This window comes from Ovis canadensis, chromosome 19, assembly GCF_042477335.2.
Source record: "Ovis canadensis isolate MfBH-ARS-UI-01 breed Bighorn chromosome 19, ARS-UI_OviCan_v2, whole genome shotgun sequence".
Taxonomy (NCBI): Eukaryota; Metazoa; Chordata; class Mammalia; order Artiodactyla; family Bovidae; genus Ovis; species Ovis canadensis.
The window spans coordinates 47,028,680-47,055,167 of record NC_091263.1 but is presented as its reverse complement, the minus strand read 5'-3'; the positions used below and the strand labels follow the sequence as shown (position 1 = coordinate 47,055,167).

Below are 26,488 nucleotides of genomic sequence, written 5' to 3'. Positions count from 1 at the left end.
AGAAGGATCAAGGTCTACTTCTTATTAGTCTGACACATATTATAGGCAATTTGAGACTTCCCTCACTTATATTTCTTGCAGTCTCCTGAGGAGCACGTAGTTCTCAATGGAGGCTATGGCAATGGGGTCATGGGCCATCTTGGCTCAGCTTACCAGTAAGCAAGGGAGGGATGCTCCTGCAGAGTTTTGGTTGGAAAAGCTGGAAGTGTCTTTAAATCTTTCCTGGCATTTTCATCACTAAAAAGAAAAGTAATACAGTATGTCAACTGCTGTTACCTAAATGATTATCCAAGCTGGTCATCAGGTGAAATCTGAAAAGTAACAATTATAGCATATTTGTTGTTGTTTACTAGCTCAGTTGTATCCGACTCTTTTGTGACATGTGACCCCATAGACTGTAACCCACCAGGCTCCTCTGTCCATGGATTTCCCAGGCAAGAATATTGGAGTGGAATGCCATTTCCTTCTCTAGGGGATCTTCCTGACCCAGGGACTGAACCAGTGTCTCTTGCACTGGTAGGCAGGTTCTTTACCACTCAGCCACCTGGGAAGCCCAATGATAGTACACTGGGCTGTGTCAAAGGTTATTGGGAGCAGACTTAAGGCAATAGACTTTAACTAAAGACAGTGCCCAAATGGAGAACCAAGTCATCTGATGAGATTTTTGAGGCTTTTACAAAGACCAAAGAACATTAAAATAATGTTAAATTGCCATAATTTCATTTTCCTTACAAACTCACAGCTGTTTTCATTGTATATTCCCCATATGTATCTATTTTATTACAAAAGTATTACTATAATTGTGCATATTTCATATTCTATTTTTATATAGCATGTTTCAAATGTCATTATATACTTTCTTCATGTTCCTATAGCACCCTCATAATTATCTTTAGTGTCTACATAATATTCACTATGTAGGGACATTAGTTATCCTAAAAGCGTTCACACAGTATTACCACTTTTTCATAATAGATATTATTGCAATAAAAAGATGTGTGTAGACCTTTCTATTACTTCCCTACTGCTTTCTGGAATAAAATGAAGAAAGTTGGCCATCTGTGGAAACCACAGAAGATGACTTGAAAAATGTGCTTCTAATGAAACCTAAGTGAAAGTCACGCAGTTGTGTCTGACTCTTTTTGACTGTGTAGTCCATGGAATTCTCCAGGTCAGAATACTAGAGTGGGTAGCCTTTCCCTTCTCCAGGGGATCTTCCCAACCCAGGGATCCAACCCAGGTCTCCCGCATTGCAAGCGGATTCTTCACCAGCTGAGCCACAAGGGAAACCCAATGAAACCCAAGATGTCCCTCAAATTGTATCAGGTGAACTAAAATGTACCTTGTGAAACATCAGCTCATTTTAAAATGGCAAAATTCAGGGCACATAGGCAATATTTTATATAATAACCATCAATGGAATATCATCTTTAAAAACTGAATCATGTTATACACATGAAATGTATAATATTTCAAACAACAATATCTTGATCAAAAACAATGACTTTTGAGAACAAAACTAAAAAAAAAAAAAAGGCAAAATTGTGGCTGCCCAAAGAGATGGGTGTGGCCTTGTGGCCTTTAAGGAACTTAACACAAGGGAGAACAGGGAGCATGACTCAGTCATAGCTGGTCCTGTGCTGTATGATAGAAAACACTCTTAAATTGCTACAGGTATTTAAGAAAGCAGTTTCCGCTGAAACAGACATGACTCTCAAAAGAATCCACTGGAGCTTAGGATAAGTGCATTAAAGAGCAAAATCCTGACCACCCTGGCATTTCTCAAACAAAATACTGGTAACTCTTCCTCTTATTTTCCACTTCTTCATACCTTTGCCACTAGCTACGGCTTCCTGAAAGTGAAAAAGAAAGAAAGTGAAGTCACTCAGTCGTGTCCGACTCTTTGCGACCCCGTGGACGGTAGCCCACCAGGCTCTTCCGTCCATGGGATTCTCCAGGCAAGAATACTGGAGTGGGTTGCCATTTTCTTCTCCAGCGGATCTTCCCGACCCAGGGATCAAACCCAGGTCTTCCACATTGCAGGCAGACGCTTTAACCTCTGAGCCACCAGGGAAGCTTTCTAGGTGGTGCTAATGGTAAAGAACCTACTTGTCAATGCAGGAGATATAAGAGACACGGATTCGATCCCTGGGTTGGGAAGATCCCCTGAAGAAGGGCATGGCAACCCACTCCAGTATTCATAGGGTCACAAAGAGTTGGACATGACTGAAGTAACTTAGCACACACGCACCCTTTGTTGAGGTTATCAAGAGCTAGGCACCACGGAAAGCACTTGGAGGACACTGTTCACCTCATGAAAATCCCATCACAACTCTTCCCATGTGGCAGGTACTATTATTTACCCAGACTACTTTATAGGGGCTAGAGGGTTGGGGGTGGGAAGAGGGCCTCCCAGGTGGCTCAGTGGTAAAGAATCTACCTGACAATGCAGGAGACATGGGTTTGCTCCCTGGATCGGGAAGATTCCCTGAAGAAGGAAATGGCAACCCACTCCAGTATTCTTGCCTGGGAAATCTTGTGGACAGAGGTGCCTGGTGGGCTACAGTCCACAGGGGTGGCAAAAGGGTCATACACAACTTAGTGACTAAACAACAACTTCACAGGTAAGAGTGTGAGGTTCAGCGAGGCTAAGCCTCTTGTTCAATGTCTCACGGCTATTAGGTGGAGGAGCCAGAAAGCTTCAAAGGCCAAGACCCACCAATAGAGTAATTACAGTATTCTATCACCGGATTCCCTGACAGATTCCCAGAGGAGTATCCTAGAGAGCCCACATAATACTCTCATCTCTGGCAAGGCAGAGCTCCCCCTTTGCCCTCACCCCTACTTACAAATGAAACCTCTGAATCAATTAGTTCAAAAGCCATCACTCAAGCATTTTCACATTTGTTTCCCTGAGGTTTGCCCCAGTGTGAATTGTGATGTTGGAAGAGATGAGCTTGCAAGTGGAGGATGAAACACTGAACTCAAGGTCCATCTCCTCCCAAAGCATTCATCCAGTCCTCCTAGACCTAATGTCACAGGTCAAACTGGGCAACCAAGCATGGTGTGCTGACTGGCTTTGTTTGGCCCAGGTTGCACTGTGCCGGATTAGAAACTGCTCTCTCCTGTCACCTGATGAGGTGTGGTGTGAGTGGTTCTCCTTCAGTGTCTACAGAAGGTTCATTTGCTGGTTTTATCAGTTTCTCCACCAGGCCACGGGCAATCAAGTGAACCCACTGAGCAACCTGTACATAAATTTACCATCTTTCAGTGAGAACAGACAGAGTATCACCTAACTGGGAGATAGTATGATCTGCACCTGTCAATGCTACAAAACCAGGCTTGTGGCCCTCCCTAAAGGTGAAAGATCCGGCTTTACAAATCACTCCAGGAAATGAAAAGTCACTTGGCTCCCGTTCTTACATAAGGATAAATCTCTCCATTCATTTGAAATCTGAGCAGTATGACTTAACCACATTGACAATCTGGGGAAACTGGTTTGGGCTTCCTGAAAACGAAAATATACCACAGTCCAATTTAATCAAAGGAAAGGTCATCTGTCAACTCCCACAATGATATTTATTTTTCTTAATCATTTCTTTTATTCTGTCCTTCAAATCCCATTTCCTTTTCAAAGAGGCTGGCTTATGAATTTTTTTGTCAAGGGAAAATACATGTACATGTTCTGAAGTGACAGACTAAAGATAATACCTTTTGTTATTAATCATCACCACCATCCACATGTGTGTTATCTTCTGGGTTCATGTGAACTGTATGCTGAGTTTCAAGAACTCAACCTTGCATTTACTTATTTCTTTGGATCAGAGTTAATTTTGTGGTTATCAAGACCTCGCTAGAGTAGAAGAGAAGCTGCTATTTACCACAAATTCACTCATTCATTTAGCAAATACGTATTATGTGTATACTGCATCCGAGCATGTAGAAACAAGTGTCATAGGATGCAGTTGGATTTAAAAAAAAATTTGTATGTAATTCTTAAAATTAATTTTTACTAGAGTATAGTTGCTTTAAAATGTTGTTAGTTTCTTGTTGTATGGTAAAGTGGATCAGTCATACATATATATACACACTCTATTTTTATATTTCCTTTCAATTTATATCACCACAGAATATTGAATAGAATTCCCTGTGCTGTACAGTAGGTTCTCATTAGTCATTTATTTTATACATTGTAGTATATTTATGTCAGTTCCAATCTCCCAATCCAGCCCACCCTCCCATCCCCGACCTTGGTAACTAAGTTTATCCTCTATTTCATGATACCGCTTTTAAGTTATGCAAATGTATTCAGCCAAAAAAGAGAAGAAAGGGGTAAGAAATAAGGGGGAAATTCTATCCATCATTCTATTCAAAAGCTGATTGTTGAGAAAAAGTGTGAAATGGAAGGTTTGAAGTTGTTTCCCTTTAAGATGATTTTAGTTTCTATGTCCGTAAAGCACCAGCCTCTCAACATATTGAGAATTTTCTAGTATAGTATTTAAGCATTTAATACATGCTCGCTAATCATAAGAAACTTCTGTATTTCTTAAGTGCTTAACTTAAGAAACAGCTATGTGTTTCAAATGGAGAAAAATACTACCTGATGAATTTTGGTCTTCGACAGGTCACCTTCCCAACACATTTTCAAAAGTAATTTAAACTATGCATGATTAGAACCTACCCCAGTTCTAAGATGTGATGTTATATATCTGGAAATGATGAGTGAATAAATCAATAAATTACCAAAGGTTAATCATGAGCCCACATCCTAAATAACAATGAATATTCATTCATTAAGACTTCTTTTGGGTACAAATCAATCACTGAGAAGCAAGGAAAATGAGCATTAATAAATAGGCTTAGGGATCATTTCAAGGAGAGTTTAGATTACTTTAAAAGGAATACACTTGAATAGGTGGAACACAAAGGATCTGGGGGGCCATGAAACTATTCTGAATAATAGTGTAATCATGGATATATGATTTATCAAAAGCTATAGAATCAGTACAACACAGAGAGAATCATAATGTGACTATCAACTTTCAGTTCACTTCAGTTCAGTCACTCAGTCGTGTCTGACTCTGTGACCCGATGGAATGCAGCACTCCAGGCCTCCCTATCTGTCACCAACTCCCGGAGTTTACTCAAACTCATGTCCATTGACTGGGTGATGCCATCCAACCATCTCATCCTCTGTCGTCCCCTTCTCCTCCTGCCTTCAATCTTTCCCCACATCAGGGTCTTTTCAAATGAGTCAGTTCGTCACATCAGGTGGACAAAGATTTGGAGTTTCAGCTTCAACATCAGACCTACCAATGAACACTCAGGACTGATCTTTGGGATGGACTGGTTGGATCTCCTTGCAGTCCAAGGGACTTTCAAGAGTCTTCTCCAACACCACAGTTCAAAAGCATCAATTCTTCGGCACTCAGCTTTCTTTATAGTCCAACTCTTGCATCCATACATGACCACAGGAAAAACCATAGCCTTGATTAGATGGACCTTGTTGGCAAAGTAATGTCTCTGCTTTTGAATATGCTATCTAGGTTCGTCATAACTTTCCTTCCAAGGAGTAAGCGTCTTTTAATTTCATGGCTGCAGTCACTATCTGCAGTGATTTTGGAGCCAAAAAAAATAAAGTCTGACACTGTTTCCACTGTTTCCCCATCTATTTCCCATGAAGTGATGGGACCAGATGCCATGATCTTAGTTTTCTGAATGTCAAGCTTTCAGTCAACTTTTTCACTCTCCTCTTTCACTTTCATCAAGAGGCTCTTTAGTTCTTCTTTGCTTTCTGCCATAAGAGTGATGTCATCTGCATATCTGAGGGTATTTATATTTCTCCCAGCAATCTTGAACTAGTAATGTATCAATATTGATAATTTGAAACAAATGTACAACACTAATACAAGATGTTACTGATGAGGAAACTGAAAAGACGGGAGAGGGGAGAAGAGAAGATATATATATATTTCCCCTCCTCTGGATTTTCTATTCAACTCTTGTGTAAACCAAAAACTACTCTTAAAAAATAAAGTCTACTAATTTTTTAAAAAAGATTAAAAAAGAAATCTACTTTCAATTAGTGGTTCTTAACTAGGGCAACTTTGCTCCTCAGGGAATATTTAGCAATGTCTTAAGACATTTAGTCACACCTGGGGAAGACAGTGTTACTGGCAGCCACTGAGCAGACGCCAGGATGCTACTATACAGGCTACAATACACAGGACAGGCCCCAGCAACAAAGAATTATCTTGCCCCAACTGTCAATAGTATTGAGGTTGAAAAACCCTCACCTGGATTCTTATAAAACTACTGATAATCCAACCCTAAAACTTCTAACTGCATCTTTTAGACTTGAAGAAATGTTCTCTTCTGTCATCCTTAGTCTATTAAGACATTAAAATATAAAAGTATCTCAGGTGCAAGTGTCTAATAGGAGCCATGGGAGAGAGGTACTAGAAATCCATCTGCGTAAGCTAGCTGAGAAGGGCAAGTCAAACTCAGCAGCAGACACAGGGACTATGGGGACTGATGGGGACTGTGAGGAAGAGAACGATGCCCACCTGAAGTATTACTGGGAATATAGATTTGACTGTGTGAGAGAGATCAACACTTTGGTTAATTTCTCTTGATATAAAAGTCAGAGCTGGAATAACATGAAGTATTCAGGGGCCCAATCCTTTCTCCTGTTGCTTCACCATTCCTGGGGTGCTGCTATCCTTCATGTTATCCAAGACAGCCCATCACCATACCCACATTTTAGCCATCAGGCAGGGGAAAAAGAATAAAGGAGAACATACCCACTCTGTTACAGGCAGAACCTGAAAGCTGCCCACCTCCCCTAATCCCACTGGCCAGAATAATCGCAAGGCTCTTGCTAACTGCAAGGGACACTGGGATGTGTAAGTCTTTATTTTGGGCAGCCACATGCATCGCTAAAAATTCTACTAACATGGAGAAAAAGGAGACTGGATACTGAAGAAACAGACAGCACTGCTGATGGGGAAACACTGCTCAGATACAGGTCTTTTGTGTCACATGGGAATACAGATCCACTACTGCCTAATTAGGATTACACTTGTTTTGAAAAGGGGCAAAATCTCAGATTTTTACCTAGAGCAATTTCATTTTTTTTTTAAGAGCAATTTCAAAATATTGCCTCAATCAGGAAAAAAAAAAGTCAAAATAAAAAAAGTAAAACATTGTGCAGGTCCTATAAAACATATATTCCAGCAGACCATGACCATTACTTTGCAAGTTCTGATATAAACTATTAGAAGAGCATGTAGAGTTCTCAGTTCAACTGGGTTTCCAGTTTCAGATCATTTATTTACAGTGCAAAGTGTCAGTAGGGCATGAATAAATGAGAAACATAAATAATTTTGACAAATGTGGAATTTGGAGCATTCCAAAAGATTACTCTCAGGAAAAAACACAAGCCTTATTTCTTTGTGTTTGAGAAGGTGCCTATTAATCCTCCAAATCTGTTCCTTTGAGCTATTGCAAAACATCCTTTCCCATGAATACATAGTATCACTTTTCTGAAAGAATGTATTTAGTACAGGAAACCTCTAACAAGTCACCACCAACAAGGAAGTGACTGAGCTGAGGAGCTGGCTATGACACCAGAGGACCAAGAAGATACAAAAGATGGCTGAGATGGATGGCCCGGCAGTGAAAGGGCTTGTATCTCTCACCAAGCAGTGCGCAAGTAGAAACCCAGATGGCCAACAGGCAGAATCAAGTGTTCACCTTTATAGGAACTCTGGGGAACACACAGTAAATCTTTAATGGGTTACCACTTTGTACCAGACTGCAGAGGTTACATCAAGATGTTTGGCAATAGGAACTTCCATCCATTCACGGTGGAAAACTCTATTGATATGATCATTTTGGAAATCTGCATACCCCACAACCCAGAGATCTTTTCCTAGGTATATCTCTAGAGAAACTGACACAAAAGAATAAAGTTTATAACAGCATTTTTCACAGTAAGACAAAAGAAAACAACCCAAATATCCCATGACAGTAGAAATGATAAAATAATAGTATTCATAATGGAATGCCATATAGCAAAGAAAGTACTGTTTAGCTTCACACAATATGGTGAATCTCACAAATATTAAGCAAAGAATCAAGACTCAAAGTAAGATATACATCACCATCCCCTGTATATATGTTCGAAAGCAAGCAAAATGAATACAGAGGATCATACACAGGTGACAATATAAAGCAGAACAAGAAGATAAGTTCCATAGTCAGAGTACAATTGGGCAGAGAGAGAATGTTTATTGGGAAAAGGGGGCGCTAGCACACAATGGGCGTGGGTGGGGTCCTGGCAACATTCCTCACTGGGTGTGGTTATGTGGCTGTGCAACTTCTAATCTGTTTTTTAAACCATTCATACATGTTTTACCCATACTTCCTGGTGATTATCAGTTGAGTTCAGTCACTCAGTCGTGTCCTACTCTTCGCGACACCATGGACTGCAGCATGCCAGTCCTTCCTGTCCATCATGAACTCCCAGAGCTTATTCAAACTCATGTCCATTGAGTCAGTGATGCCATTCAACCATCTCATCCTCTGTCATCCCCTTCTCCTCCCGCCTTCAATCTTTCCCAGCATCAGGGTCTTGTAATGAGTCAGTTCTTTGCATCAGGTGGCCTAAGTACTGGAGTTACAGCTTCAGCATCAGACCTTCCAATGACTATTCAGGACTGATTTCCTTTAGGATGGACTGGTTGGATCTCCTTGCAGTCTGAGGGACTCTCAAGAGTCTTCTCCAACACCACAGTTCAAAAGCATCAGTTCTTGAGTGCTGAGCTTTCTTTATAGTTCAACTCTCACATCCATACATGACTACTGGAAAAACCATAGCTTTGACTAGACAGACTTTTGTTGGCAAAGTTATGTCTCTGCTTTTTAACATGCCATCTAGGTTGGTCATAGCTTTTCTTCCAAGGAGCAAGCATCTTTTAATCGTCACCATCTGCAGTGACTTTGAAGCCCCCAAGAATAAAGTCTGTCACTGTTTCCATTGTTTTCCCATCTATTTGCCACGAAGTGACGGGACCAGATGCCATGATCTTAGTTTTCTGAATGTTGAGTTTTACGCCAACTTTTTCACCCTCCTCTTTCACCTTCATCAAGAGACTCTATAGTTTTCTTCACTTTCTGCCATAAGGGTGGTGCCTTCCGGTGACATAATTCACATCCAGTGATCCGGGTGATATAATTCACATCAAAAACTAAGTTAAATATGACTAGTGGGTGAAAGGTAGGGTGCCGGTGAGCAAGACCAGTGCCAGTTAGAGGGCAAGTGTTAGAAACACCAGGGGATTACTTTCAAGTTCATCCCGATCATTTTCAGAGGTTAGAACCAGGCAGGATTTCAAGTGTGAGTAGACTGACAGTAGCAGAATGCTTATTTGTTCACCCTCCAAAGAACCCCAGCTGGGGAATTTGCCTGGGAGCTGGGACCACGTGGATCCTGCGAGTGGGTGGGGGAAAAGTTAGGAGGCCCAGGTCTGGCTAGAGCACAGAAGGCTCCTCCCCTCCTGGGGCTGACAGACAGGCAGGCAGGCAGGGCGGGAGGCTGGGTTTGTATGAATGAGGAGTGACCTCAGAATCCCCAGGGAGGGCCCCTAACCAGCTGGATGTAAGCAAGCCTGGATGGAGATGTCTCTGCCTCTCCCCAGGAGTAAACACACTCACTCTGTGTGGACGTTCTTGAGCCTCATGCAGTGGAAGTGTTATTTTAAAGACTCAGTTGACTAGAACTGCCAAGAGGGACTGCTTTTTCCAAGTCTTAGCCAGAGACAATGCCCATAAATCTACAGGACTTTCTACTTGTCGGTAACAAACCAGAAACTGCTATTCTTCATCCTTTCAACAAGAATTCAGATGCTACAATGAAGAAGACTGCATTTTATCTGATGACTTAGGCTAAACCCCCGTCATCAGGTATTCTCATCAGGTATTCCAGGTTCGTATACTGACAGCTTTCTAGAAGCGGCCCAGGACCCGCCTTTACCGTTTAGCCACCAGCGGCTCCTTTTGCCTCGATGATTGTTTTTGGCATTCCCAAGAATCCCCTTTCACGGGCTTTTGTTTTTCTTTCCTGATCTCACAAGCCCTGGAGGAATGTGCCAACCTCACCCCTTTCTGAGACAGCCACGTGGCTGGCAAAACTGAGGCCATCCTTTGTGTGTGCTGAAGCAGTTGTGTGGAAACAACCACCCCCAGCAGATGTGTGCACCTGTTTGTGCCTAGTTGGGGACTTGCCCACAGTTATAATCAGCCACCTGCCATGCCGAGGCTGGAGGGCAAGGGAGTTCAGGCAATTAGCAAACGGCGGTTGCTGGCCGTTTTGGAGCAAACCAATCACTGAATGAGATCCCTTGAAGATGGTAACTGTCAGTGTTTGGTATGGGAGCATCCCTAGGTTTATAGAACAGTTAAAAAAAAAAAAAAAGAAAGGCCAAGCCTCAAACTTTCCTTTTCTTTTTGATGCTAAAGCTCTTCCTTATCTGAAAAGCACAATGACCCATGGAAATGAGTGTCAAATGTCACCAAGGCAAAAATTAAGATCTTTAGGAAGTAACCTGGGACTGGAGTCGTCTTCTCATCCACACATAAGCATAACTCAAAATCCATGTTTCATTAAATGTATGTTGTTGTTTAGTCTCTCAGTAATGTCCGACTCTTTGTGACCCCATGGACTGTAACCCACCAGGCTCCTCTGTCCATGGACTTCTCCAGGCAAGAATACTGCAGTGGGTTGCCAATCCCTTCACCAGGGGATCCTCCCAACCCAGGGATTAAACCAGGTCTCCTGCATTGCAAGCAGATTCTTTACCACTGAACCACAAGGGAAGTCCCATTAAACGCATATGCAAATATAAAAAAGCTATAGTTAATGACTGTTGAACACTCAAGATAAAGTCTACCAGACAGCCTAAGGGGCCTCCGAGAATCCAAGCGAGTTGTCACAGCTTGGAGCTCTACTTAATCCTGTGCTCTGTGCAAGCTAAAGATTTACTGTCATTAGGAACTGGTGTAAATTAGAAACGTTTGCCGGTCTTCTGGAATTGCCTGCACAGAGGTTGGTGATAAGCCACTTCCTTATCTATGCTTGTTGGAAAGCTGACATGTGGCTATCAAAGTTTTGCACTAAACTGAAGCAACGGGCCATGGCAATGATTACAACAGCCAGAAAAAGTATATTTAATGTTTGTTAAATGGTGTAACAGGTGTCAATGCAACTACTAAAGCATTCCGGGTGGACCTGGTCTTTAAGGATGTGTGTATGTCTGCTCAAGCATGTCAGACTTTTTGTGATTCATGGACTGTAGCCCACCAGGCTCCTCTGTCCATGGAATTTTCCAGGCAATATTGGAGTGGTGTTGTTTCCTCCTCCAGGGGATCTTCCAGACCCAGGGATCGAACCTGCATCTCCTGCATTGGCAGGCGGATTCTTTACCACCAGTGCCACCTGGGAAGCCCTGACAGCTTGCTTAACCATGGTATTATTAGAAGGATCCTGGATACAGAACATAAGCACTAATTTCCTCAACTATGGTATCAGTGTTGGTCAACACTGTGGTGGTTAGCAGTTTAAGATATGTTATCAGTTTACTTAGAGCATTTTTTCACTGGCCAGACAGCCTTCACACCACCCTTTTTTAATTAAAAAAAAAAAAAAATCATGTTTCTTTCAGTTATTTGGGAACTTGGCCTTCAATGATGAATCCAGTTCATTACCTTCTCAGAAAGGTAATTTTCATTACAGAAAATTTCTCTCTACTAATTCCCAGGTAAAGGGATATTAAAGGTTGTCAAGCATGAGAAAATACAGTAGTTCTTATAACCCCCTGGCCAGCAGCATCAGCACTATCTGAGGATGTGTTAGAAATGCAAACTCCAGACCTACAGAACCAGAAGGGCTGAAGGTGGGACCCAGCAATCTGTTTAATAAATGACTTAAGAACCACAGGAACAGAATAACAGAATGAACACATAATATGAACACAGGGAGGTTTTCAAGAAAGAGATAAAATCTACAATTTAAAACAGGAAAGAAGGTCAAAGAGGCTGAAGAAGCCCAGTAGGCTAGTTTCAGGAGACCCTTCTGAGGCCCTTGTTGTTTACTCAGTCGTGTCCCACCAGGCCCCTCTGTCCATGGGATTTTCCAGGCAAGAATATTGGAATGGGTTGTCATTTCCTCTCCCAGGGGATCTTCCCGACCCAGGGATGGAGCCTGCATCTCCTGCATTGCCAGGTGGATTCTTTACCACTGAGCCACCTGGGAAGCCCCTTCCAAGGATGACCCAGCAGTTATACAGACAGAGTAAGTACCTCCATTCAGTCCCTAAAAAGAAATGCTCACACTCACTGAACATTATTAGGCTCCAGAGACTGGGCTAAAACCTCTCTAAAGGTTCTGCTATTATCACTAGCATCCCTGTTACATAGATGTGAAAACTGAGATTTAAAAGAGATTTCATTTAAACTCAGCAAGAAAGAAACTGATATGATTCCAGGCCTACACTTGGACAACTCTGCTAACTTCTCTAGTTTCAAAATGAAGGGACAGAAAACAAGGAAGGAGAGCAAAGGGGGAAAGAGAAGGCTTTTGCCAGCTTAACTTGAGGTTTTGGGATTTGTAATTATAGTGGCCACTCATTGATTTTACTAAACTTAGTTTCTAGGGTAAAGATAGGTTGCTTTTTTAAAACTAGATAATCTGATTGTAGATGGTGTGGGACAGGGAGGCCTGGTGTGCTTCAGCCCATGGATTGTAAAGGGTCAGATAAAACTTGATGACTGAACAACATAATCTGGTTTAGTAAAAAACTGGATTAAACCACAAAGATCTAATTACAGATAACCAGACTGAATATGTGTTATCACTCAGTGTTTCTTAAATCAAACCAACTATTGTCTGTAGCTGTCCTCTAATAGCAAAGATTCCAAACTTAGTTAAAAAAAAAAAAAACTTTTTAAGAGCTACAAAGTCAGACTCCAGTCATTTTTAGCAGAATTTTAGGGCACGCAAGCCCACCTGAGAAGCCCAACATCCAACAAAGGTTCCTTAAACCACACAAAGTGTTCCTAATGCCTGATTTTTATTTTTCAAACTTTATTGAGTTTGACACTTTTTTTTTCCAGCTGTGCTACCCAGCAAGTGAAATCTTAGCTCCCCGACCAGGAATCAAACCTGCATCCTCTGCAGTGGACTCAGGTTATCTCAATCACTAGACTGCTAGGGAATGATGCCCCATTTGTAATCCTAGCTAAGAAGTTCATAGTAAAATCTCAACCCTTGATGAGTTCTCTCGGTTACAGGATAGAAGGCTTGGGAGCAGCTGGAGAAAGAGGGAAACAAGCAGTCAGTCTCATTCATAGTCAATCATATGCCAAGACAAAAAGCTAGGGCTCAGATCCACCCGATTTTAATGCCACCACTGATTACTGCAGTTTTTAGTAAAAATGCTCACAGACTGAGACAATTTCATAATAGCTAAAATAAAGTGCCTGCCTCACTTTCCACCCCTTCAGACCAAACCCTGCCAGCTGGTTAAGAGATCTGAGTTACTCTGGTCTGACACTGAGTTTGTAGATGCAGGAAATAGGGCCTAGCGACCTTAAAGACTTACCAGGGGCCTTTCGCTGAGGTAGTGCTAAATCGAGAGGACCAGAGGCTGCCTGGCTGGTTCTCAGGACTCCAGGTTTAAGCTGAGTGGCAGCAGGGGAGGAGGAGGAAGGAGAGGAGGGAACTGGGAAGCTGGGTGGAGAGAACAGGGGGAGGGGCCGGAAAAGCCCGGCGGGCTGGGCCAGAACTCTTCCCCTCCCCTCCCAAGTCAGAGGGTCTTTCCATTCTTAGGATTTCCTCCCCACCCCATTTAATCAGGTCTTGATCGCACCTCAAGCCAAGGTCGTCTTTTTGGAGTGGAAAGTGAGAACTGAAAGGATTATAGAAGCTAGGGATGCCCCCATCCCTTCTGGGAAAAGGAGGGAAACCCCAGTTCATCTTAATCAGATGCAGCTCCTTCCTTGGTGTTCCGGTGTGAGCATATATTCCTAGGCTGCCCTTGGTTTCTAGCTGCCTTGGACCTCTCTGCTCCTTCACAAGACAATAAATTAGAAACTTCTGCGGCTCTAAAAGAAAAAGGGCATGTGCTGTGCGGCAGACAAGTGCTCAGCATTTTACTTATACAAAAAGAGAAAGAGAGAGAAAAAAAAGGATGTCATTCAATCCTTATAGCAAACTGAGGTGTAGGAGCTGTTTCTAACTTACACATACGGAAACTGAGGCTTAGAGAGGCCACCTGGCTGCCTGCTGTCCCACCAGAGTTGGTACATGGGGAGCCAGGGTTGGGACATAGGCCAGTGTAAAACCATCACATACTTAAAAACAAATCAACAGACATGCTCACTGGCTGGCCCCTAGACCTGTGATGTGCAGTAATAAGGTCAGGACCTAGAACTGGATTCAGTTCCAGGTCTCCATGTTTATAGGACTTAGCTAAACTCACCTATGTAAGCCTCGGTTTCCTCATTATAAAGGCAGGGATACTGATGTGTTTTCTGGCATTCTTGGGATGATGCTATGAAGCTATGTTGCTATGAAGGCACATGCCTGTGTTCATTAAATGTATTCTTTCCTTTCTGATCACAGCACAGAAAACCAACAATTATACCAAACACTTTACTTCAATCATCCTCAGAACAGGCTAGGGGTGGCTTCTTAACACTGAGAAGAATCCCCAGTGGGTGATCTAGGTTAGAGTTGCCAGATTAAACATTTAGAACACACAGTAAAAAAAGTTATGCCTTGTTTATTTTATGTGTTCAGTCTGGCAATCCTAACAGTTGGTAATAAACCACATGGGTAAAGAACTTTGGAAGCAGCTTGGCAAGTTCCTAGTTCTAAGTGGCTTTAGGATTGATTCAACAGAACCCACGGTAACTGGTGGAAGTGCAGCCTTGAAACTTGCTCCTCCAACATCATGACCAATCTGTGGAATTTGTATCAGACCCTCCTTATCTCTGCATTCTACCAGAGACAAGAAACCAGCTTGTGTTGTGGGAAACACAGTGTCCTCTCATCTAGAATTCTAGAATTTGTTAAACTCTTGTCTGTTGTCTAACTTGTAACCAAGGACAAATTACTCTGTCCATCTGCATGCTTGATAGGGATCAACTGTCAAACTATTTTTTTTAAGATCTGAAGAATTTCTTATAATAATGAAAATGTGATGAGAGATTATTTTTTTCTAAACATTAGCCAGCTTGCCAAGAACTCTGATCCTGTCTACTTTGAAACTTCACATCTTTTAGAAGAAATATAATCTACAAAAATGACTTAGGCTGAGAATGAGGTTAACACAAAAATCTGTAAATATTGAAAATAAAAACACTTCAGAAATTCAGAGACAGAGGATAGAATGGTGGTTGCCAGGAGTTGAGGGGAACCCAGTGAAACCCCAAGGTCTGAGCCAGGGCTGATGATATTCCACTGTTGCCAGAAATGAGAATTACAGGTACCAGGCACAGTTCTAACTCTTTTTATGGGCATTTTCTCTCTTGATTTTCATAATGGCCCTAGGAGGTCTAGGTTATGTTATTCCCTGGGCCTTGGACCTGGGAGATCATGCCTACTGAAATCAGAAAAAGGCTAAGAGGTTCCCAGACATATAGGCAAAAGGGTTTTTTTGCAGAATTCTGTGTGGTTCTATCTTCATCAATGGAGTACCTGTTTAGACGCCTACAAGAGGACCTTTTCTTTAATAATCCATCTAATATCCAGGCCTTACAGTTTTCAACAACCAGGACCAAGCTACACAATTTGCAAGACCCAGTGAAAAATTAAAATGTGGAGCTTCTTTGTTTAAAAAATCATGAGGAATCTCAAGATGGCGACAGAAGAGTATCAAACTGAGTGTGGGTTCCTTCTGAGCAGGGGGGGCCTGTGTGACTGCACAGGTCACACCCTGGTGAAGTCTGCCCTGCCAACAGCATTTTTCCCTGGTAGATTTCCACTGTCTTAATTGCTTCCTTTCTGCCTGCCCAGCCTCAGGCGCCTGTGCCCAGAACTAAATGAGCCTGTTCACAAAGGCACACAGACCCCCGGAGGCCAGCAGGTTCTGGATAGGGCCCCCCGAATGCCGGGGGGAATCACAAGCTTGCTGCCTTGTTGCTCTGGGGTGGCAGGGAAGGGCTTTAAGCCTTGGTTTGGGAAGTTTCCGTTAGGTCAAGTAGGTAGTGTTCCATGAATCTTACATTCGTTTTGAAAAACGATGCAGTGTCAGAGATCTGTAGGTCACTGTGCTAATCTATGAGTTTTTTAACAGGACAAAATAACATTAAAAAAAATTCTGACATAAGCACTGTATATTCATTATCAATAAATGAAAACACACTGACGTGAAGAAGGCAAATTGCAAACATTTCTATCCCATCCATCCCAAGATAACTCTTAGTCATGACAATAGTATCGGCTTCATTTTTTTTTTTTTACCTCTACCATAAACTGGGCAGTGTACAATGCACCATAATATTGTTTTGCAAATTTGAAAGTTGCTAAGAGAGTAGATCTTAAATGTCCTCATCACAAGAAAAAAAGTTTTGTAACTATGTATGGTGATGGATTTTAACTAGACTTTTTGTGGTGATCATTTTGTAATAAATACAAATATTGAATCATTATGTTATATACCTGAAACTTATATATGGTTACAAGTCAATCATACCTCAATTAAAAATTTTTTCTTACTTTTTAAAAAGAACTGTAATTATTCTTATTTACAGATGGGAAACTGCAGTGGAGAGATGTGCACTAACACAGCTAAGATTGTTCACCAGTGAGAGGCAGGATCTGGAGCCAAACTCAGCTTTGCCTAACTTCAGAATCCACTCTACAGCAGTCTTTGTAGTGGGCAGTCTTTAGTTGTGCAGAAAGAAAATACTACAACTTCTAATGATACTTTCTTTGTATGCATTCTTTGGACATGTTACTCTATGTCATTGCTTTTGATGATGACTCTTTTCTGAGTATTTTACAATATACATGATGTTAATATAGTTCTCCATGTCTACAACTATGGGCTTCCCTGGTAGCGCAGCTGGTAAAGAATCTGCCTGCAGGGCAAGAGACCCCGGTTTGATTCCTGGGTTGGGAAGATCTGCTGGAGAAGGGATAGGCTACCCACTCCAGTATTCTTGGGCTTCTCTGGTGGCTCAGCTGGTAAAGAATCTGCCCACAAGGCAGGAGACCTGGGTTTAATCCCTGGGTTGGGAAGATCCCCTGGAGAAGGGAAAGGCTACCCACTCCAGTATTCTGGCCTGGAGAATTCCATGGACTGTATAATCCATGGGGTTGCAAAGAACTGGACACAACTGAGTGACTTTCACCATCAAATCTACAACTGTATAATGAAATAAATAATTAAAAGTATACAAATGAATGGGGCTGTATGAACAAAACAATTTAGAGGTTACTGCACTGTGCTATAACTTACAGACTAGTTTTTATACATGTATCATATATTTGAATATATTGGCATACTTTTTTAATAAAAAAGGATAATACATATTTTTTTTCTATTTTCTATATTGTAATCATTTTTCCATGTCAATAAATATTCACCTACAAAAGTATTCTAATATAAGTTACTGAGCTTCTTAAGTGTTACTTTTGATAAGATCTCATGATTTAGAGCAAGGATCTGATATCCATCCTACATTCCAATGCGTTCATCCCACCCCTACTCCAATGAACGGTGGAGTGTCTGGAAGCCAGGGACTCTCTTTAAAAATACATCTCCCTTCTCAAAAGAATTGAAATTCAGGACTCAAAAAGATATTTGTGTTCGTATCAGTATTATTCATAAGAGCCAAAAGGTGGTGTAACCCAAGTATTCACTCACAGATGAATGGATAAGCAAAAGTGGTAAATATATAATAGTGGAACATTAGTCCTAAAGTACAGGAAATTCTAACACATGGTACAATATGGATGAAACATGAGGACATTACGCTGAGTGAAAGAAGCCAGTCACAGGAAGACAAATACTGTATGAGTTCACTTGTATAAGGCATCCAGAATAGGCGAATTTGTAGAGATGGAAAGTAGAATGGTGACAGTTAGAGGCTCACGGGGAAGGAGAGAAGGGTTATTATTTAATGGGTACAGAGTTTCCATTTTTCAAGATGGAAGATCTTGGAGATGGATGTGGTGATGGTTGCCCAGCAACTTAAAATGGTTCAGATGGGGGACTTCCCTGGGAGGCTGGTGGTGAGCAGTATGCCTACCAATGCACAGGACATACACTTGATCCCTTTTCTGGGACGATCTCACATGTCTCGGAGCAACTAAGCCCGTGCGTCACAACTACCAAAGTCTACAAGTTACAGTCCGTGCTCCACAACAAGAGAAGCCACCACAATGACAAGCTGGCACACTGCAACAAGGAGTAGCCATGGTTTGCCACAACTAGAGAAAGCCCTAGCATAACAACAAAGACCCAGCACAGCCAAAAATAAATAAATTTAAAAACAAAAAAAATTAAGATGGTAAAACAACAACCATGCATCTCAGTATACTCAACAGACTTAGTGGAAGCAAAGTCCCAAGCACTAAGTCTTCATTCTGTACTAGGCATCCTGCAAGGTGTGTGATCTCATTCAATTCTCACAACAAATCCCTTAAAGAAAAGGGACCTTAGGGAGGTGGATGAACCTAGAACCTATTATACAAAGTCAGTCAGAGAGAAAACACAAATATCGTACATTAACGTGTATATATGGAATCTAGAAAATGGTGCTGATGTACTTATTTGCAGGGCAGCAATGGAGTGCAGATGTAGAGAAAAGACTTGTGGATACAGGTGTTGGGGGTCCGGGAAGGAGAGGGTGGACAAGTGGAGAGAGTAGCATGGAAACACTATCATAAATAAAATAGATGGCCAGGAGGAATTTGCTATATGACTCAGGGAACTCACACCAGGGGCTCGGTGACAACCCAGACGGGAGGGATGGGGTGGGAGGTGGGAGGGAGGTTTGGGGGTGGGAGGACATACGTATACCTATGGCTGGTTCATGCTGATATATGGCAGAAACCAACACAATATTGTAAAACAATCATCCTTCAGTTAAACACAAATAAATTTTTTAAAAGGGACCTTAGGCTCAATGGCTTGAACTGGCTCAAGGTCATGTCACTAGTAGATGAGGAAGGCTTGTCTCACTCAACTCATGCCTGCGTGTCTGAATCCAGGGCCCAGAACTTTCCAGTGTCTCTTATAAAGGATGTAAAATGACTGTGGCTAAGTAGTACAAGACCGGAAATTTAGTCTGCCTCCACCACAGCCCTTAGTGGTCCAGAGCCTTGTACACTGTAGGCATTCAGTGTTTAATCTATTGAATACAAGGGTGAATAGGGTCCAGCAATGAGAAAAAGACCAAGCATTCCAAGGTCACTGCTGATGGAGTGCTCATTTCCTGCCTTCTCACTCTTAAGCTATCTCCTCAAGTGACTAATATTAGACTTGGGGCCGCGCCACTGATAACACCGCTTACCAGAGAGTCCACTGCCTGCTGCCCCTACTGCCTTCCATCACGGACAGCAAGGATCTGTGGAGGGCTCCTGATACACGTGTAAGTCAGAATGGTACTCTGAGATGGTAGGGGAGGTCTGGGGACTGTAGGTCTGGTCCTGTCAAGCTGAATTGTCATGGGTATGTCACTTAGTTCATCATGCGTGAAATGAGCGTTCCAATGCATAATATGGGGGCAACGTTAATACTCTTATGTGCAGAGCAGATGAAAAAGCACCCACTGTATGGGATGGATGATTCTTTCCAAATTCAGGGCTCTTCAGAAAAAGCAAGTTCAGAATTTGATGAATGTTTACCCTAAGAGCTATTGGAATTAAAATTGAGAGATGTAAGAATCTGACAGGCAGTACAAAGAAAAGGAACTGCTTATCTTTTAAAAGCATTTTAATACTGAGCTTTCACCAAATAAATAAGCCTCCACTTCACAAGGTGAAGCACACAAAACACTGGTCTGGGAAGAGGCTTGAACATCAGGGACAAGAAAGTGTGGGAAACACTGTGTGTTTTCTTCTGGGAGATCTGCCATGCACATGAGTGGATTTGAAACTGATCAAAAAGAACTTAAACTCTGTTGAGTTTCTTTTTAATTTATCTATTTTTAATTGAAGCATAATTGCTTTATAGTATCTCTTGGTTTCTGCTTTTAACAATATAGTTCCCATGCTTATTTGTCTGTAGCTCCCTACTTGTTGTTATCTGGTGTGTTTATTCAATGTAACAACTCAACATCTGGAGAAGTCATGGGGAAATGTTAAACCATAATATGAGTAATATAATGTTACCCACACACAGTTTCTTAATCTCAGTTGTAACGTGGGAATAATATTCCACCAACCTCATGAGCAGAGATGACGATTAATGAGTTACTGTTTGTAAAACATGTAAAACAGCCTGACACATAGAAGTATTTACCAATTACTAAATATAAATAAAATATAAATGTGCTGAACTGATTGATAAAAGAACTATATGTTTAAAATCAAGCCTTAAAATAGCCATAACACCAAGAGAAAGAAAAGTCATTTCTTACTAGGTTTTTCACAAAAGCTCTTTGCTGATTCATTAAAGTTCTGGCTTGAAATCAGACAGAAACATTAAATTTTTGTCATGTCAGCCTTCTTTATTCTGTCAGCATGGAAGGTAATGATTCTTACAAGTTTAAGTTTGTGTTAGAATACTAAAAGGAGACTCCTGACAAAGGTCAAGAGCATCAGGCAGAGTCCTAACTGGGCCACTCTTGAAGTCATGTGACCTAGACAGTCCACTACTTACTCTCTCCACACCTCAGTTTCCCTGTCTGTAAAATGGGGATACCACTAGTGCCTGTCATCACGGGACTGGTGGGAAGGTTCAGTGGATTAACACTAATAGCAATAGTAAAGCCAAACAACAGAGACAAAGCAACTGAGTTCCAGATTCCAGAGAAGTTAGTTACCCACAGTATTATAGCAGGTACCTGGGCCTGGATTTGAACCCAAGCAATTAAATTCCAAAGGTCCTCTTCACATCTGCCTCCCATTGATGTAGGGACATACTCAGCATAGCACCTAGCCCATGGGAGCCGCTTTTTTTTTTAAAGAAAAGAAAAACATGGTCACTGATTTTAAAGGTCCCAGAAACGGAATATTTTAGAGCTTTAAGTGCTCTAGAGGTGTAACAAGTAGAAGGACAAGTTCTTTAAAAGTCTTTGATTTTTTTTTCTCTCCCTTCATTAACTCCTCTCAAGGCATCCAGAGAAGTTCCTTTCCCATGGGAAACAGCTGCTATTTTTGTAGCACAGCTGTAAATTGTGCATTATTCCTACTCATTTGAAGCTAAGTGACAATATGCTATCATTCTGACCCAGCACTGAAATGAAACTGTAGTCACTTTTTCTTATAAGCAAAAGTGCCCTAGTCACATAGTTTCTTGGTAATTTCCACCTTTCAGGATCTTAAAAAAAGAAAAGAAAAGAAACACCTTGCTTTTACAAAGTCATTTGCTGCTGGCTGAGTGATAAAACCTCGCCGTGTCAGCTTTCAGGAATCCTGTGTTTGTCTGTGTTGTGTTACCCAAGTAGCTTGTTATCTTTGCAGCTTAAGGGCTGACTTGGAAATTCAGGCTGTCAACTATTTAAAGAAAATGGAAGTCCTCACGCCACTATTTTAATTAACTTTCCAGAGAGCAAAGTTTTCTACTTGGTTATGATAGTGTTAACTTAAAATACTCTGAAGGAAAGAGGGCAGAAACAAAATAAGGAGGATTATTGTTTTAAAAGGCATTCTAGGAAGAAAAATTTGAACATAACCATGATGGCAAAACAGTATAGGGTATGTAAAGAAAAGAGAGTCAGGAACAAATATTAAACAGCATGAATGGTAGATCGTGGGCAGTTAAAATATATTAATGCAGATTATATGGGGCCTTGAATGCCAGGTTAGGGTTTTGGAAGGTAGATGTCTATGTAATGGGAGATAAAGAGATGTGTGGAAGTCAACAACAATGATCATATTTATGTCTTAGGAAGATAACAGGGGGTTATGTGTGGGTATTATGTAGTACACAATGGAATCGGAACAGATCCAGGAACTCACTGACTATGTGAGTTTGGCCTAAAATTTCCATCCATTAATTTGTTAAATGGTGATGATGAAACTGTGGTAGGAACTGAATGAAATCAGGCATGGACTATTAAAATAATGTTATAGAAAGCAGTCAAACAATCAACACACACATGCATACTTTTACAGTCAGGCTGACTGGCGTTCTGATAGAAGGAAAGAAGGGAGCTGTCTGAGGTAGAGGAGATAGGTGGGAGGGAAAAGGGAAAATCCTGAGAGATGATTCAAGAGAGAAAGGAGCTTATACAAGGGGAGGCAGCGGGGGAGTTGGTCTGGGGGTTGGGATGCTGGCGGGTTCAGCTTTAGAAATGCTAAATATGAGAAAGAATGAGATATTTACAAGGATTGAATGGCCCAGAGCAGCCTCAAGAATTAGGTGTTCAATCAGTGTTTTAATTGAAAATGCTACATGGCTTTACTCCACGAGGGTAGTATTTGAGGATCTCTATTGATCCATAATTAAACCTCAGTGAGCAAACTCAGTTAAAAGCCATGGCATGTAACCCAAGAGAGATGTGGAATTGTCACTGAGGGAGCTCTGGACAGAAAAACAGATTCTCTGGAAGGAAGCAAGGAAGTATCAGGAATGTATAAGTCCCCTTTCAGCACTTCATACTTTACCTCCTTTGAGGAATTTGCCTTTGCTTGTTCCCACTGGAGAAACATCACTTAGAAAAATAGTCACAGATAACTCCAATCCCAATTACACAAAGATGTTCATCAAAGTATTATTTATATCAGCAAAAAATGGGAAGCAATACATATTTAAGACAACATGGGAGTGGTAGATTATGTCCATCAACTTGATGGAATATGAAAGTGGTGACTGGAGGAACCATTCTAAGCACTTTATATATATTAATTCAATCAGTCATCACAGCAATTCTATGGGGTATATACTAATAAAAGCCCTATTTTACAGATGAGGAAACTGAGGCTTGGTAAATTTAAATAACTTGCTCAAGACTGCACAGGTAATAACGGGCAGACGTGGGACTTCAGTGAGGCTATCTGGTTCTAATGTCTTCGCTCTAAACAGTATGTAACATTGCCACAAATGCTACTTTTTATTTTTGCCTGATTTTCCTAAATTAGTTTTATAACAAAACTTTGGAGGAAAAATATACCCTCTCCATTCAGGAGAGGAGGAGATCAAATAGGGAAGGAGTGGTGACAATGAGCAAAAATTCTGCTTCTTTATATACCCAATGACAAAAGATCGTATTTCCTATTCTTTCAATCTCATCAGCAATAACTAATGCTCGGACAACAAATTATAATCTACAAAGTCCTTGAACCCATTCATAGCGCCAAAACTACCCGGCCAAGTCTCATTTTCCTTACTCCCAATTTACAGATGAGGAAATTGAGGCTGAGAATGAGCACAGGGCTCATTCAATTTCATGGTGCTGGTTTCATGATTCCCCGTCCCAAGCTCCTTCTACTACTCAGCATGGTTTAGACAATTTCAAAACACTGTCCACCATTTCTTTAGTAATCACTCAGGAAAGCACCAGGAACACACTCAAATAAAGGAAAACGATTGACTTGGGTTTGGCCAGACTAACTCTCCAAACTTGACATCTTAGGGCTAAAAGGTCTGGGCTACCCAAGTACAGTTCTTTTAAAGACTTCTTCTGCCTCAGGCAAGCCATTTTCCCTAAAGGAGGTTTGTGGAATCAACCTTTTTCTCTTTCATTCTTTATACCCATGTAGGTCCCAAAAACCTCTTCAAAGGTTGCCAAGAGATGGGACAGGATGATGATAATGAAGAGGGAAATAATGATACTTTAATAGTTAATAATAACAGCCAAAGTGTATACAGAGCTTGCTGCACCCCAGATACCGCCCTGGGCAATGTTTCCATACAGTTAACCTCACAACAGACCTGTGAAGGAGGTGCCATTATCTTGATGGGAAATGAGGCTCAGAGGGTGTCCATCACATGCTTGACCGGGAGAAAGTGGGGGAGGAAGGGTTAGCAGTCCACAGACAGTGGAGTCTGAGTTGTTGGCTCTGAAAGCCCTCATTTATAAATCAACTTCAGACTCAGCCGCTAGCGAAGGAATTCCTTGCATATCTGATCTTCCTAGGAAATATGGCTCCTCCAGGGAAGACAAGAGTGGAGAACACAGCCTCTCTTGATGTTAACGACCTAGAGACTAATTTATCTTCTTTTTATGCCTTGACATTTTCTTTTAATTAGAAAGAATTATCAAGGAAGCTATCAGGGAAGATTTGCTGGAGAAGGAATAGGCTACCCACTGCAGTATTCTTGGCCTTCCCTTGTGGCCCAGCTGGTAAAGAATTCACTTGCAATGCAGGAGAACTTGGTTCAATCCCTGGGTTGGGAAGATCCCCTGGAGAAGGGAAAGCTACCCACTCCAGTATTCTGGCCTGGAGAACCCCATGCACTATACAGAGTCAGACATGACGGAGTGACTTGCACTTTCAGTAATTTTTATGATTCCTTCAAAGCTTATTTACTAACCTAAAAAAATTTTTTTAATCACAAAACAGAGCTAAAAGGACAATGCAGTGAGTGGATCGTGTCATGTTAAGTGGAAGCCTCAATCATTCTACCAAATTAAATGGGCAGATGTGGAAAGTGTACCGAGTTTCTGAAGTGAAGCATGACTCTGTGACTGCAAGTTTTCAAGCCTGGAAGGCATGATCTGGTTATCAGTCTGTTAAGGAGCACACTAGTCAAAGACTTGGCGGGGAATGAATACTAGTTGATCTGTAAATAATCTACTGGTAAAGTTTACCCGAAGTAGAACATTAACATGGTACAGGCGAGGCTTTCAGCCGGTCATCAGCCTGTGCCCTGTTTCGAATTGGAGGCCTGGCCTCCACCTTTAACCCTTTCTACTACTCCAACGGCAACTATTGCATGAAAAGAACAGAATGGAGAGGACAGAGGAGGGTGAATTCAAATGTAAACACTCTCTGATGATCTGGCCAGTTAGGCAGTTAGGACCAGTAAGTGTCTCGGTGGCAACAATACAACTGTTAGGTCAAATGTATGAAGGGTGAGGCCCCTTCAGGGCAGCTGCAAAAAGAAAGCCCCTATTAATCCCTTAACTAAGCAGCTGATGGATTTAATCTTTTTGTGCTTATAGTATATCGCTTCAAATACAGGATTAGTATAAGTTTAAAAAATCAGCACGGGTTACCCAAGCTTTTTATAGATTTTTTTCATTTGCTAACAGATGACAGAAGATAGAACTTTGGAGCATTTCTGAGAACAAGTTCTGTCATTCTGGCTTGGAAAGCTTCATTGCCTGGATTCATTCACAAAAAGAATAGGGTTCTATTTGAAGAGGAAAGAGACCTCCGTCTCTCGCCTAGGGATCTACTTTCTTTTGATTTTGCATCCATTGTTATTTAAAATAGCATTAAAAGATTCAGTGAGTTATTCTGCATAGTTATATCAGAAAAGGAATCATACCTGGTGTAATCCCCTTTGGCTTCCTGAAAAAAAAAAAAAAAAGACAGATGATCAGTTTGTACTGATGTTAATCAAGCTAAAAGAATTTTTACTCTTGATCATTCTCTACTCTTAAAATGCCCGAGTTTTGTTTCGAATTTTTTTTCCCCCACAAGAGACATCTTCCCTATTTACCACACTGGAGAAAAATGTGGCATTTAAGACATTGGTATTACTCATTAATTTTTCTTGTTTTTATCAGACAAGACAAATCTATCTGAAAACGCATAGATGATTATTTCTCCTTTTAAGTTTCAAAGATCACGTGATAAATGCTTGTCTACCAGAGCAGCACCCTTTCTAGTCTGGATGCAGACCTTTTAAATCATTACACAGAAAAACCAACACATGCCATTTACTTTCTTTTTTTAAACCAGCATAGAACCCATTGTTTTTCTACTATGCATGCCTTTAAGAATTAAAGGGCTCTTTAACTCAACCCCAAGAAAAAGTATACAAAAGTTACTAAATTTAAATGCAAATTACAGCTGTTGTGACAACTGCCGCCTCCCAAATTCAAGTCACCCAGAGCTCTTTGCCAGGAATATGGTCTTAACAACGCTCCTTCCTCAGTGAAGTCTAAATTTCATTTTCTTCTGAGACACACAATGCCACATTCTCCCTCATCATGCAAACCACACTAAAACAGAAAACGGTGGCTCACATCTTATTCTGGCAAACAACCAGGCGACTTTAGAACATCAGCTGCTGGCCCATGCAAAACTTTCAGAATTTCAGGCAGTTCACAAAACCCAATACACAAAAAGAGCGGGTAA

The 26,488-nt window shown here is 41.2% G+C and overlaps 1 protein-coding gene across 12 annotated transcripts in view; it reads right to left on the bottom strand.

The window, feature by feature from the left end:
* Nucleotides 1–26,488, bottom strand: part of FRMD4B (FERM domain containing 4B) — a 375,185-nt gene that overhangs the window by 53,847 nt on the left and 294,850 nt on the right. For all 12 annotated transcript variants that reach the window (XM_069561668.1, XM_069561673.1, XM_069561676.1 and 9 more), the window contains 2 exons: nt 25,674–25,696; nt 154–237 (listed from right to left, as the gene is read on the bottom strand). In XM_069561668.1, coding sequence (XP_069417769.1) covers nt 154–237; nt 25,674–25,696 — 107 coding nt within the window. The remainder of the gene's footprint in view (nt 1–153; nt 238–25,673; nt 25,697–26,488) is intronic.